The sequence below is a fragment of the Pithys albifrons genome, chromosome 19 (assembly GCF_047495875.1).
Source record: "Pithys albifrons albifrons isolate INPA30051 chromosome 19, PitAlb_v1, whole genome shotgun sequence".
Lineage (NCBI taxonomy): Eukaryota > Metazoa > Chordata > Aves > Passeriformes > Thamnophilidae > Pithys > Pithys albifrons.
The window spans coordinates 8,886,215-8,900,873 of NC_092476.1; the positions used below are offsets into that span (position 1 = coordinate 8,886,215).

At 47.3% G+C, this 14,659-nt stretch overlaps 1 protein-coding gene across 1 annotated transcript in view; it reads left to right on the forward strand.

Annotated features, from left to right (window-relative positions):
• TBCD (tubulin folding cofactor D) overlaps positions 1-14,659 on the forward strand; it is a 118,300-nt gene that overhangs the window by 92,220 nt on the left and 11,421 nt on the right. Inside the window, exons 30-34 of the mRNA XM_071573866.1 lie at positions 418-558; positions 4,345-4,428; positions 5,599-5,757; positions 6,550-6,688; positions 14,411-14,532. Coding sequence (XP_071429967.1) covers positions 418-558; positions 4,345-4,428; positions 5,599-5,757; positions 6,550-6,688; positions 14,411-14,532 — 645 coding nt within the window. The remainder of the gene's footprint in view (positions 1-417; positions 559-4,344; positions 4,429-5,598; positions 5,758-6,549; positions 6,689-14,410; positions 14,533-14,659) is intronic.

The following is a 14,659-nucleotide window of genomic DNA, read 5'->3' on the forward strand; positions in this document are numbered from 1 at the left end:
TTTTATGCTCTTAAAATCTTACAGTGCAAAAAAACCCCATGTCTTCAAGGTAAAGAAGGTTAATATCAAGTTCAGTGCATGTTGTGTTGGGCCCTTGCTCTTCTTGCTGACTTTCTTTAAGGAGAGTTCAGACACAGGTACTTGGAGCACGTTCCTGGGTGTAGTTCTGCAGCCACAAAGGCAAACTGTTTCCTGCTGAGATTTTAGCTTTGCCAGTGTTCTTTAAACCCAAACACTGCTCAAATACAACACAGAAATATCCCTCATTCCAGCTGGAGCAGATTTTGCAGGTGTTGGGAATATTCTGTGTTCAGGGAGTTTTATTGAGCAACCTGACAAAGCTTGATCATAATGCTTCTCCTTGCCAGGGCTGTGATTTTGTCCCTAATCCCCCTTTTTTTCCATCTCTCTCTCAAGGGTTTGCCAGACAGTAGGAGTGAAGGGAGGAGGGTCCCAGGAGGAATATGTGTGCAGGGATAACGTGGATCAGATCTACACCACTCTGCTCAACGGCGTGACCGACTACACCACGGACAGCCGGGGGGACGTTGGAGGATGGTAAGGCTGGGGCTCAGCCACAGCCTCAGCTTTGAGGTCTAACTAAAACCTGCTGTGTTTCCAAACCCTGCTGCAAACAGAGTGCTCCAAGCTGTGGGAGATTGAGCCAAGGTGGGAATGCACTGCGGGAAGTGAAGGACAAAGCTTTGGTTGCCCCTTGCTCAGAGCTGGGAGGAGGGGACTGGTGTGTTCAAAACTGCAGCTCAGCCTTCTCCTGGGTTTGGGGGGGACATTGTTTTCTGTTGGTGAACATCAGGAATGTAACCAGTTGCAAAAAGTACAGGGATTTAAAACATTACTCCCCTTTTTTGAAATCGCACGTTGGGTCCTGCCTGGGCTCTCCTGCTGCACGTTCCTGCTGTGGGGAGCTCTTGCCAGGAGAGGGAGCAGCTGGATAAGGTGTCAGGGACACGATTTCAAGGCTGGTGACCTGCTGAGATGGATAAAAACTATAAACTGTGCTGTGGAGTCACTGACTCTTCTGTGAGATCAGGTTTCAGTGATTTCAAGAATAAATCATAAGTCTGCTGATGGGAAATGACAGAATAGGTAGATTAATAAGATAATTAGTAAGTTAAACTTGAAGATCTTATTAATAAGAAGTCTGTAGCAGTCATATTTTGATGACATTTTCAGTCTTTCAGGCTCCCCTGATACACGGAGGAGATTCAGTATGTGATCCTGCATTCACCTGAGTGCTCTGCATTCCTTCAGCAGTGCCTGGAAAGGCAATCCCTAAACTCATGACCCAAAGCCCTGTAGAGGCTCATGTCCTTCTTTGGGTTTGGGTTCTACTTCCAAAGCAGCTCCAGGTGGGGATGGGACAAGACCTGCTGATTGGAGGGTTCTGCCATCTCTGAATGGGAGGGTTCAGGGAGTTCATGTTATCCCTTCATCCTGGAGAATTCCACAGGGTAGTTACAGGCTGTGAAATGTGGATCTTGGAGACCAAGGGAACATTCTTTCCTCAGGGTACTTTTCTGTGTGTATTTGTGAGCACAATTAAGCCCAGTCTGAAGCAGTACTTGTTGGTAGAAAATATTAAATTATCAGAACTTGAGAACAAATCCATTATCTGCAGATTTAGATACAGGACAGTTTTGATGCTGTGTGGAAGCCTCAGAGCAATAACACTCCCTCCTTGTACAGAGAAGCCAGAAACTAAGTAACTTAATGTGATAATTTTAGATTTCTTTTATTTGTTGGGAACTGATTTGGAGTAAAATGCTGGTTTTGAGAAAGACTGCTTAATTCTATTGTCTTAATCCCTAATTTTAATTGGAAAGTTTGCAGATATGTGTTGCTTTTAGATATGAGTCTGTACATCAAGTCCCAGCCTTGTCTCACCGTGTGGGTGATGCTGTTTGTGTGGTATGGAAATGATGTGGTAAAATAGGTGTGTTTGACCTGTCTGGCACTGCATGAAGTGTCTCAGGGCACAGAGATCCCTGCTCAGGATTATGAATTAACAACCTGTTGATAGCTGAGATCTAGGACCTGGCTCTGCTCCTGCTCCATTCCAAGCAGGAAGGGGAAGAGCCTCAGAAGTAGTGGGAAGAAAGAATTTTGCTGATTGAAAAGATTTTGTTCTTCTCCCAGTTTATTGAAGCTCTTGTCTGGCAGTGCTGAGTCCTGGGGAGTGTTTGTTTTGTTTCAGTCATACCTGTGCAGAGTGTTGGTGTGAAATAAGTGGTTCAGAGGTTTTTTCAGTCACTATCCTGTCCTTTGAAGGGTGTTTTGTGCAGCAGGGATGGGCATGACCCTGGCTGTGCTATGCAGAGCCTGCTGCTCCACACATCCAGTGGGATTACAGGTGGTTCCAAACATGCTCACATTTGTTTTGTGCTGTTTAGAGCTCTGTCCTTGACTCTGGACTTTACTGTCATTGTTTTATTTGGTAAAAAGAAAGAAGAAAAAAAAGTTAACTACAGTGGCATTCTCCCCTCAGGATTCCTCATTAGGGCAGGTGCTGTGATGTACTTTGGTATTTAATGAACAGGAACTGCTACAACACTCCCTGTAACCACCTCTTGCCTTGTGGTGGTGCTTTTTTTGTGCAATATGTACAAATATGTATGTGCTTGACCTTTTCCTTGCCAGCAATTCTTAGGCAGTTCATACCATGGTCAGATCTTGGTCCTTGTGCTCTGAGAGTCACTGTCAGTGTGAGATCTCTCCAGTTGCAGCCTGGTTGCAATAATTATAATAAATAATAACAACTATAACTTCCCTGTGTCAGTCCTACAGCACAAAGCAGAAGAGAGATATTTGGTCCATGTTGACAATGGGCAATTTTTAATTGATGAGCCTTGTCCCTTTAGCACTTCACTACACTATAATATGTACAAACATGTTGGAAAAGTACACAGGGCAAATAACCCAAGCTGAGTTATCTTTGGGAGTTTGGGTTTTCCCTGGTTTGTGTCCCAGCTCCTCAGCCTCAGCCCTGGCTGGTAACAGTGTCTGGGACAGGGAAAGGGAACCACAGGGCAGGAAATCCGAGAGCAGGAGGAGTGGTTGGTATCTCCAGCTTAGAGGAGGAAACAAGGATGCAAACTTGTTTGTGAGGAGCAAACAGTGAGGAGCAAGAGCAGGTCATTCCAGCTTGTGCAGGGAAGGAGCTGGGCTTTGCCTGCTGTCCAGAAGCAGAAAGTGGGCAATTCCAGCCAAAATCCAGTCAGGAAACGTGTCAATCAGAGGAGGAAGGAGAATCCTTTATCATGGCAAACTGTTGGCTGCTGAAGGTTTGTGTGGCCTCTCAAAACTCAATGTTTTCTCCTTCTGTTTCTTCTAAACCATTGACTAAGATGGAAAGATATAGCAAGAAATGCCATTTTTCTGGAGGGGCCTTGTCTCTGGTGTGTAATTTTTGTCTTGCTGTAATGGAATCGTGGGAAAGTTTCCCCAACTTTACTCCCCACATGCAAACTTTACCTTGCCTTTGACAGATTGTTTGCTGGGACATGTCTGATCTGTCTACAGGTGTTAGACATGAATATCCAAGTCAGATACTGTATGAAGAACTAGGAAAACATACCTTGATGAAAGACTGCCAGGCTTGTATTCAGCTACTTTGGAAAAAGTGACGTAATTTCCCTTTTTTACCATTATAACAAATATCCCACCCAGTTTTAGATTGAATCTGCAACTGTTTGCAGGTTGGTTTGGAGAACAGAGAGAGGAGGATTGTGTTTCACAGGAGGCAGGTGTACCTTTTCAAATACTTTTTTCCCCCCCTTTTTTTAAGTTGTTATTGTGAAAGGCTGACATTGAGTGACTGGTGTGGGGAACGTGTTGGGCCTGCACTTCTGCAGGTCATGTAACCCACTGAGGACCTGCCTGTTTTAACAAAGAAACCACTTCTAACAACTCATGGGTTGACAACCATATGGTTTAAAACAAATTGATCTTTTTTGTAATTGAAATTCCCCTTTTTTTTTTGTACTATGTTTAGCTATTTTGTAGGCAGCAGATCTTCCCCATGTGGATGTGACACACTTCCAGCACAAATTAGTGTTACTTTAGCCAATCGTTTTCATTAAACTAATTATCAGGGATTTAAGCCACTCTGAGTCACAGGTTTTTTTAATGCTGGAAATACTAAGCTTAAAAATGTACAAGAACATAAAACATAACAATGCTTAAATATCTGAATGTCAAAATGTGGGTTGCTGCTGTGGGTCTCTGCTCTCTTACTGTGAACTTTTGCTGGTGTCTGACAGAACTACTGATGGATTTGCCCAAACAAGCCTTGCTGAGGCTGCTGCTGTGTCTGTGTCCCCACAGGGTGCGCGAGGCTGCCATGACCAGTCTGATGGAGCTGACGCTGCTGCTGGTGCAGAACGAGGCAGAGTTAATCAGTGCCAACATGTGGGTAACTGTGCTCTTTCTGTGTCCTGTCCCTTAGAATCATAGAATCAACTGGGTTGGAAAAGACCTCCGAGATCATCAAGTCCAACCCTTGGTCCAACTCCAGTCCCTTTACCAGATCATGGCACTCAGTGCCACGGCCAATCTCAGTTGAAAAACCTCCAGGGATGGGGAATCCACCCCCTCTCTGGGCAGCCCATTCCAATCCCTGAGCACTCTCTCTGCAAAGAATTTCTTCCTGATCTCCAACCTAAACCTCCCCTGGCAGAGTTTGAGCCTGTGCCCTCTTGTTCTACTGCCTGGGAGAAGAGACCAACCCCCACCTGGCCAGAACTTCCCTTCAGGCAGTTCCAGACAGTGCTGAGGTCACCTCTGAGCCTCCTCTTCTCCAGGCTAAACACCCCCAGCTCCCTCAGCCTCTCCCCACAGCACTTGTGCTCCAGTCCCTTCTCCAGCCTCGTTGCTCTTCTCTGGCCCCGCTCCAGCCCCTCAATCTCTTTCCTGAACTGAGGGGCTCAGAAATGAACACAACACTCAAGGTGTGGCCTCCCCAAGGCAGAGTCCAGGGGAAGGGTCACTGCCCTGGGCCTGCTGGCCACGCTATTTTAGAGCTGCTTTCCAGGCCCTGTAGGAAAGCACTGCGTGTGCACTGGGTGCTGGCTCCTTCCCTGAGTGTGGCAGAGCCTTTGGTGATGGTGCATGGAGCTCTTGCCCAGATGGATAGGGAGGATGTTGTATCTGGTTTTTACAGAGAACCTGGATGGCAATGCCATCTTGGAAACTGCCATTTGGGCTGTACCTCCCACCTTGCAAATTGGCATCTGGTTTGTACCTGCCACCTCTGTGCAGCTTGCCAGTGTTTCCACTTAAACCCAAAACAAACCAGTTCATCCAAACCATAAAGCACTTTGTTATCTCTTTGGATGAAAGGTGGGGCAATAGGTGTAAAATGTGGATGAAATACTATGTAACATCAATGTCATGATGGCTTTTTATTGCTACTGATCTGTGGAAGGTAAAGCTTTAAGATTGTGGCACGGAGTGGTTGTCTTAAATCACTCGTAGGTTCGTGCTGTAAAATTAAACCAGGCTAGTTTTGATTTCATTGAAACAATTGAAATGCACATTCTGCTGCCTGAATGCTGTGCTGCCTTGTGTTGTTCCCTGCAGCTGCAGGCAGATGATGTGCTGGCTGGCTCAGCAGGCAGCTGAGAAGATCGATAAGTTCCGAGCCCACGCGGGGTCCGTGTTCCTCACGCTCCTGCACTTCGGGCAGCCCCCTGTGCCCCACATCCCACACCGACAGGAGCTGCACAGGATATTCCCAAGGTGAGACATGCAAAACATCTCCCAGAGCAGTGAGATGCACTCAGTCACACCCAGCACAGGCAACCTGATGTTAATTTGGGGCCCAAATGCCCAATATGTGCAGGAATCTTTGGTGCTGTTTGTCAGGGTTTCATTGAAGTGTCCTATGAATATGCATAAGCACAATTTTTTCCTTGACTGGAAAACTGATTGTTTTTAATTAATTATGTATTTTAACTAAGCTCTAGTTGAAGCAGTTTTCCAAGATTGACTTTCTAGTTAAAGCAGGAGTGAGAGCAGCTCATTCCTTAGTGCTGATGCCTGATGGGGATGAGGAACATCCAGCTCTGTGTCCTCATTCTGTGTTGTGTTCAGGAGAATCTCAGCCTGCTCAAGCTCCAAGTGCTGTTTGTGAGGCTCCTGGTCGAGCTGGGAGGGGTGGGGGCTTGGTTTTTCCTGGGATAAGTCTGTCTTTGGATCAGTTTTGGAGTAGCTGTTGAGGGGAGAGAACTCAGAATGGAACTCCAGAAAGAGAACTGGTTTTCTGTGTGTAGAGAAAAGTGCCTGGGAAAAGGAAACTCTGGTTGCAATGCCTTGTCTGGGTCAGAACAAGGACTTGGAGATCCTTCACTTTGCTGGCAGTGGCTGAAGCTTTGGTTTATATTTTTCCCATATGCTCAAAGACCAGTATTCATTTGATTTTTAGGTAATTCTGAGATTTCCTTCACTGACATGAAGGAGCTCCACAGGAATGCAGGGACAGGAAGGGCAGTGCACCCACCAAGACTGTTCTTTCCCTTCTGCTTTCCCCAGGTCAGAGAAGGAGACTCTGAACTGGAATGCTGCCTCTGAGGCCTTCCCCAGGATCACTCAGCTGCTGGCACTGCCAACCTACCAGTACTTTGTGCTGCTGGGGCTCTCCGTGTCCGTGGGGGGACTCACTGAGACCACGGTAAGGACGGGCAGGGGCTTTGCTGCTTGCAGGAGAATCTCAAACTGCTGCTGAGTCCCTGCAGTGGGTACTGCAGACAGTGATTGCTCTGGGAATTCAGGTCTTTCACAGAAATCAAGCCATGCTTTGAAATCTGAGGGGCTTCTTATGTATATCTTTGAAAGCAGAATTTTGTTGATGTGCAGAGCGTGCAGGGAGTGAGGAGTGGGGGTGCTTTGTCTCTCCTTTCCTGGCCTGACAGCAGCTGGAAATTCAGCTGTGGGGTCCTCAGCTCTGTGCAAGGTGATGGCTCATCTCAAGTGAAGTGGAAACCTGTTTCCATTTGTCACCTGAGACAACTATTAGCTCTCTATATGTGTTAACAGTATGCACAGATTTTTTTTTTATTTTGATACATTTTCTACTAAAGTACAACTGAGATACCAGAAGTTCCATTACAAAGAAATATTATTCAAATGTCTGTCTCAGTCCTCTGAGCTTTGCAATCACTATTTCATTCTTCTGGCATGAACAATCTCTTTATCACTGGCCTTGGCAGTCTGTTGTGCTGCCAAAATTCTTTCCAACTTCATTATAATTTTAGTGTATCTTTCTGTCCTTATATTACAGCTTGCATTGGTAGTTTCACAATTCTTGGTTTCAAGATATTTGGCTTCTAAAGTTTTCGTGATTTCATGTAGCCAAAGATGTAAAATACAAGAAAACAACTGTTGGGGTAAAGACACAGTTCAAGATGACACCACAGAGAAATACCAGAGCAGTACCAGAATGGTTTGGACTGTCAGTTAAGTCTTTAAATCCCAGTGATCCTGTAACAGGAGGAGGAGGAGGAGGCTGGGAGTCAGCAGCACAAGTGTTCCTAATTAAGATTTCCATCAAATGAAGAAAGTTGGTAGACAAGTGAAAAGTGCTGGGAAACAGTTTTTGTGGAAAGGGAGCAGCTCCTGCTGGATCCCAGGAGGTCAAATCACCTGGAGTTTGTCTCCTCTGGCTTCTCCTTCTCAGCCACAACGTGCCCACGGGATGTTTTTTTTGCCTGGTGTTGTGGCTTCTGCTCTTGGCATCAAGAGATGTCCATAAACCTCTGGGTTTGATGGAGCTGAATATTTGCTGTCTTTGATTTAAACCAATTCTGAGCATTTTCATGCTTCTAAAATGGCAACTAATTATATGGCAGTGGCTATTTTAAAACTTTGGAAACATGTGTGTGTTGGTCTGTGACAATAATTATGGGATAGACAATGTAACTCTTAACAGATTTCTCTAATGGCAAACACACACATGAAATCCAGCTTTCAGTCAAACACAGTTAATTACAGGAGGCTCCACCAAAACCAGAGTTATTTGTCTAAGTGTAAGAAGGAGAAAAGTTATGGAGAAACAGACATTCTGGCTGCTGACTGAGGGCATTTTAATTTTTTAATTTATTTTTTTAAGGCTTGGGTGCTCTTGATTTTGCAGAGTGGAAACAGTTGGGTTTGCTCCCCTCCCTCAGTGCCATCTGCCAGGGTGTTAAGGGAACCCTCTGCACTGCTTGCAGGATTGGGAAATGTTAACTTTCTGTGACCCTGCAGTTTCTGTAACACCAAAGGCTTGTTCCAGTTCAAATATTCTCAAGGGTTTTGGCTTCAGGAAGAGAATGATCTAATTCTCTTTGGAATCAGCTGGAAGGGCAGGGAAGGCTCCAAATACAGAGTATAGGTGTGTGGTGAATTACATTTAATATCTAAAATGTGATACAGAAATTAGAATCCCCATGTCTTATAATGACTTGTGTTCAAACTGCTCTGTAGCTGAATAACCAGAGACTGATTTAAAAAAATTAATAGAAAAATTTAAGAACTGTTCAGTTAAATCCCTATGAAGAAGCAGATTTTCAAAATGTTGGACAAAGGAAAGAATTACTCAAATACATGTTCTTGCAGTACCATGTGTGTGTTGTTGTGACTGTCCTCCCTCTCTCACTTAAAGAATGTCTGAGCACATCCACACATGGGAGTTAGGAAGGAGATTCTGGGATACTCTGTGAGATAATCTGAGTTCAAATGTCAGTTTGCCTTTGAGTCATCCCAGGGAAGCAGCAGCAGAAAGGCTCTGTTGTCACTCCGTGGGCAGGGGCTGTTTTTCCACAGTTAAAATTGCTCTGCAGTATATTTAGCAAGAGTAGCTCTTTGTTTGGGCCTTTAAAGAGGTTTTCTGCAGGGAGCTGTGTGGGGTCTCTGAGTGTTTTGGGCAGGATTGTAGCTGGAGCCTTGGGAGGGTTGTGGGGAAGCAGGAGATGGCATCCCCTGTGGGGCTTGGCCCCTGCTCCATCCCCAGCTTCAAAGGGCACTGTCTCTGGGTAAAAGAGTCTGCTAATTATACATCTGGCCCACAGTGGTGCATATTTCTTGTGGCTGCATGAAACCCCCTCAGTGTGTGGAGTCAGCACTGGACAATGCTGCTCTTTCTCCAGTTGTAGGGGTCAGGATATAATTTGATATAATTTCATTATTGAACTACACTGTATTTAACATTTCATTGGAGCACAGAATGTCCTGTGGTTCCCTTTCCCCCATAAAGACTGAAAATTACATTTTAAAATGCTATAGGAACTAAATAAAGCCTTAAAAAAATCAGCAGCCTATTTTGAGTACTAAAAGTTCCTCCCAGGCCAGTGCCAGGGCTGTGTTACTGTGTCAGATTTTACAGAGGAAAGTGGTGGGGCATCATAGATGATGTTCTAAAACATCTGGTTACTGGGATAAGTTGTGTGCAAATTAATGCATATTTGGTTTGAAGAAACAGCCCCTAAATCCTGTTTTCTTTGTTGACAATTCTTGAGCAAAATACACTGGAGAATAATTCCTGGCATTCTTTTTTTAAAGAAAACACAGTGTGAATTATGATATTCCTACTTCTTGTGAAGCATCACTGGCTTGAGCCTCAGAGTTACTGGCCTCTAAAGGTTTGATTTATTGAATGGGTGTTGTGAGTAAAACAAGGGGGATGTGAGTTCACTTGGGCTGGTGTTTGAATGATAAAGTTTTTTCTGAAGTCACTGTGCAGACAGAGCTGGAATGTGTTGGGATTAGGATGGATCCGACCCCCACGTTGTTTATTGAGCAGAACGGGGTTGCTGCTGCTCAGCACAGGCACCTTCTCCCTCTGGGGAGGTCCTGCCCTGGCCAAAGGCTGCTCTGAAAACCCCAGGGCTGTGTCTGGGCTTTCCCAGAAGTTCCTCCCTTGGCTTCCATTTGGGGTGCATTCTGTGAGGATACCTGGGGCTGCCAGGACACTGGTTGGGTGGCAGAGGGACATCTGGTAGGGTCTGTCCATCTGCTGAACATCTCCCAGCCAGAGTCTTCCTTTCTCATCATGTTGCACTCACTGGCTTTTCATCCAGTCTGTCCAGGAGAGGTCTGCAAAGTACAGACCAGAGCCCAGGTGTGCACTGGGCATCTTAACCATGGTGGGTGGCAGAGATTTGGGATGGTGTTATACACTGGGATTTGGGATGCCATTACACACTGGGATTTGGGATGCCATTACACACTGGGATTTGGGATGCTCCGTTACACACTGGGATTTGGGATGCTCCGTTACACACTGGGATTTGGGATGCTGGTACACACTGGGATTTGGGATGCTGGTACACACTGGGATTTGGGATGCTGTCACACACTGGGATTTGGGATGCTGTCTCACACTGGGATTTGGGATGCTGGTACACACTGGGATTTGGGATGCTCTGTCACACACTGGGATTTGGGATGCTGGTACACACTGGGATTTGGAATGCTGGTACACACTGGGATTTGGGATGCTGGTACACACTGGGATTTGGGATGCTCTGTCACACACTGGGATTTGGGATGCTGGTACACACTGGGATTTGGGATGCTGGTACACACTGGGATTTGGGATGCTGGTACACACTGGGATTTGGGATGCTGGTACACACTGGGATTTGGGATGCTCTGTCACACACTGGGATTTGGGATGCTGGTACACACTGGGATTTGGGATGCTCTGTCTCACACTGAGATTTGGGATGCTGTCTCACACTGAGATTTGGGATGCTGTCTCACACTGGGATTTGGGATGCTGTCTCACACTGGGATTTGGGATGCTGTCACACACTTGGATTTGGGATGCTGTTACACACTGGGATTTGGGATGCTCTGTCACACACTGGGATTTGGGATGCTCTGTCACACACTGGGATTTGGGATGCTCTGTCACACACTGGGATTTGGGATGCTCTGTCACACACTGGGATTTGGGATGCTCTGTCACACACTGGGATTTGGGATGCTCTGTCACACACTGGGATTTGGGATGCTCTGTCACACACTGGGATTTGGGATGCTCTGTCACACACTGGGATTTGGGATGCTCTGTCACACACTGGGATTTGGGATGCTCTGTCACACACTGGGATTTGGGATGCTCTGTCACACACTGGGATTTGGGATGCTCTGTCACACACTGGGATTTGGGATGCTGTTACACACTGGACACCTAAGCTGATTTTTTTTGGCCCTATCATTCCCACTTGCTGCCTCCAAACTGATTTTAGAAGTGTTGTGCTTCAGTTTTGCAACAAGCTGACTGGAAGCAGTGTGATGCAGGTTTGTGTCTGGAGCTGCACTTGCCTCTCCGTTTGCTGTAGCTCCACTTCCTCACACTTTCCCATGGTTCAGGAGATAAAATCCTTAGGACTAATTTTTGCCCTCAGATGAATGGTGCCTTTGAACACTGTTTGCTGTATCATGTGTTGTCTGTCACTGCAGGATCTACTTTTGGCTGAAACGTTGGGGGAGTCAAGCCTTGGCAAACCCTGTTTTTACTGTTTCATAAGAACAAGGTCATTCTCAGGCCTCCTCTCACATTTGTATCCCAAGTTGTCCCAGTTCCAACCCATTAACCTCCTAATTTCCTCTCGCAGTCCTTGTGGAGCCCCAGGGAAAGGTAAATGTCACACGTTTGATGTAGTGTGAATTTGTGTTCTGCATAGATGAGGAAGACATTTGGAAATGCTCTTGTCTGCAGATCCTCACCAGCAGTTCTGGTCACAGCTCAGACGCTGAGCCTGGGACCCAAGGAGTGCTCACTGGGGGGAAACTGGGATTTAACCTGTTCCTGACACGTTATCTGGTTATGCTGGAGCTTCTTGAACTGTTCCTGTGCTCTGTGCTAACTGTGGGGAAATACCCTGGTTTTATCTTCCAGGCAATTGCAGGATGGTTTATCCACACCTGTGCTTTTATATTGTTTAACTACCTGCTGTCTCCACTTCTCAGTGTTTCTGATATCCTGCTCTCTGCCTTACTCAGCTCTGCAGCATCCTGGGCTGTGCTTGTGGCCCTTCCCCTTCATGCCCATTCTTGCCTTTTCATCCATTGGCACTGCAGGGAGGGCACTGAGTCATTCAGCTTCCCTCAAAGAATGGTGTGGGATCTGCCAGGCGTGGGATCTGCCAGGCGTGGGATCTGCCAGGCGTGGGATCTGCCAGGCGTGGGATCTGCCAGGCGTGGGATCTGCCAGGCGTGGGATCTGCCAGGCGTGGGATCTGCCAGGCGTGGGATCTGCCAGGTGGTTTAAGAGACAAAGGAAAGTGGAGAGAAAATGGCACTCGTAAGATCTTTTTCTGAGATGGGCTTGGATGGGCCCTTTCTTCTGCTTCTCGTTGATCTCTGCTCCTGGAAGGTGTTAAGGGAAAATATTTCTGCTTTATTTATAGTCTTAAATGCACAGATTGGTTTAAAGGGTTATATATAATAATTATACAGATTTTAAATTTCCATGAGATCTTTCTTAGAGTTCTGTGTCCTGTAAAGCCCTGCCAGAGTCAGGCCCCAGTTTGTCCTGGGCACGCAGGGACACCCCACCCTGCTTGTGCAGTGACAGAACTGCCCTGGGCTCAGTTCAGTGTTCCAGTTCAGTGTAGCTGAGAACAAACTACAAATGTTTTAACAATTTTACTCGGGTTTGACTGGCATTTTGAAACTCAGAATAACTGAATAATTTCTTTGAATTGCTTGACCTTTTTAAAGAACTATTTCTTCTGCCTTGCCCAGGATGTTTCACTACAGAACAAATTGTTAAGCTCAGCCTGTGCTGCTTCCCAGGATTGCTCTTTGCACGTAGGGTAAAGCTTTGGGAAACTAGTTCAGGGTTTTGATTCAAGGCTAAAATATTCCTTGTTCTTGTTCTCGATGCCCCATAAACGTTACTGGTATGAAACTTAAATTAGATAAAATGTTTAAATGGATATTCCTCACTAGGCTGGAAACCAAAATTCCAACCTCTCCCAGAAGAGGAAGCTCTCGGCATTGTCAGGGGTGTTCTGGAGCCTCCTGCAACCCTTGTCCTGTGGTCCACGGGCTCTGGGAGGGCACAGATCCTCCAGGAAAGGGGTCCCACACAGCAGGTCTGTGAGGGAGTACCCAGCCCGGTGAGCCTGGCACTCCTGGAGATCATGGGTTGGAAAGGACCTTAAAGCCAATCCAGTCCCTCCTCTGCCACCTCCCACCAGCCCAGGTTGCTCCAAGCCCTGTCCAACCTGGCCTTGGTCACTGCCAGGGATGGGGCAGCCACAGCTTCTCTGGGCACCCTGTGCCAGGGCCTGCCCACCTTCATAGCAGGAATTCCTTCCCACTATCCCACCTCAGCCATGGAGAGCTGTTGGGTGACACTGCAGCCCGGGACGGGTCCCAGCTGTGACCCCCAGGACAGTGTCCAGCTGAGCCCTGACCACCAGCACTGAGCCCTGACCACCAGCACTGAGCCCTGACCACCAGCACTGAGCCCTGACCAGCAGCACTGCCCCCTGACCAGCAGCACTGCCCCCTGACCAGCAGCACTGAGCCCTGACCACCAGCACTGAGCCCTGACCAGCAGCACTGCCCCCTGACCAGCAGCACTGCCCCCTGACCAGCAGCACTGCCCCCTGACCAGCAGCACTGAGCCCTGACCACCAGCACTGAGCCCTGACCACCAGCACTGAGCCCTGACCACCAGCACTGAGCCCTGACCACCAGCACTGAGCCCTGACCACCAGCACTGAGCCCTGACCACCAGCACTGAGCCCTGACCACCAGCACTGAGCCCTGACCACCAGCACTGAGCCCTGACCACCAGCACTGAGCCCTGACCAGCAGCACTGTCCCCTGACCAGCAGCACTGAGCCCTGACCAGCAGCACTGCCCCCTGACCAGCAGCACTGCCCCCTGCACTCTCCAGGCTGGCTGATCAGCACAGTGAAGTTCAACCAACTGGCATTACTTCTGAGTTGTGTTTCACTTTCAACCCAAGTTTACTGCTGGTTTGTGTGGCCAGGGGCTTCTCTGCGTGGTTCGGCTCCATCAGCTGTTTAGTAAATATTACCTGGTGAACTCCTGGAGTGCTCTTTAACTTCCAGAGTCATAACAACATCAGTACTTGAAGGATAATTGTAGTGGCTGGACATGTTTCATTTTGAGAGGAAAAAAAATTACAAACCTTCAGTGTGCTCTTTTTTCCAGCAATGGCAAAACTTAAAAAGGGAAAAACCCCTTCCTTGACAAAGGATTACTGAAGGTACAACAGCCACAGTCCTGCTGGTTTTGTTTCTGGTTTGTATCTTGGCTGCTGTTGGAATTATGCTCCTCAGGGTTTGGGGACAGGGCAGTCCTGCACAGTCTGTGTGTGTGCCAGGGGCTTCTCCCCATCCTTCACTGGAGATCCCTCCTGTTGCAGCTCAGGTACTCTGCCCAGAGCCTGTTTGACTACATGAAGAGGATCCAGAGCGATCCCAGTGCCATGGAGGGGTTCTGTGAGACGCTGCTCAAGGTGTTCGAGGACAACCTGCGCAATGACAGGTGATGGTTCCCTTGGCCCTTCCCTTCAGCAGCAGGGCTTGGAGTCAGGTGTGTGCCCATGGATGGAAACCTGCCTGGATGGGCAATGTCCCTCTGGGTTTGCTTTAACACAGCTGGGGTTGGTAGA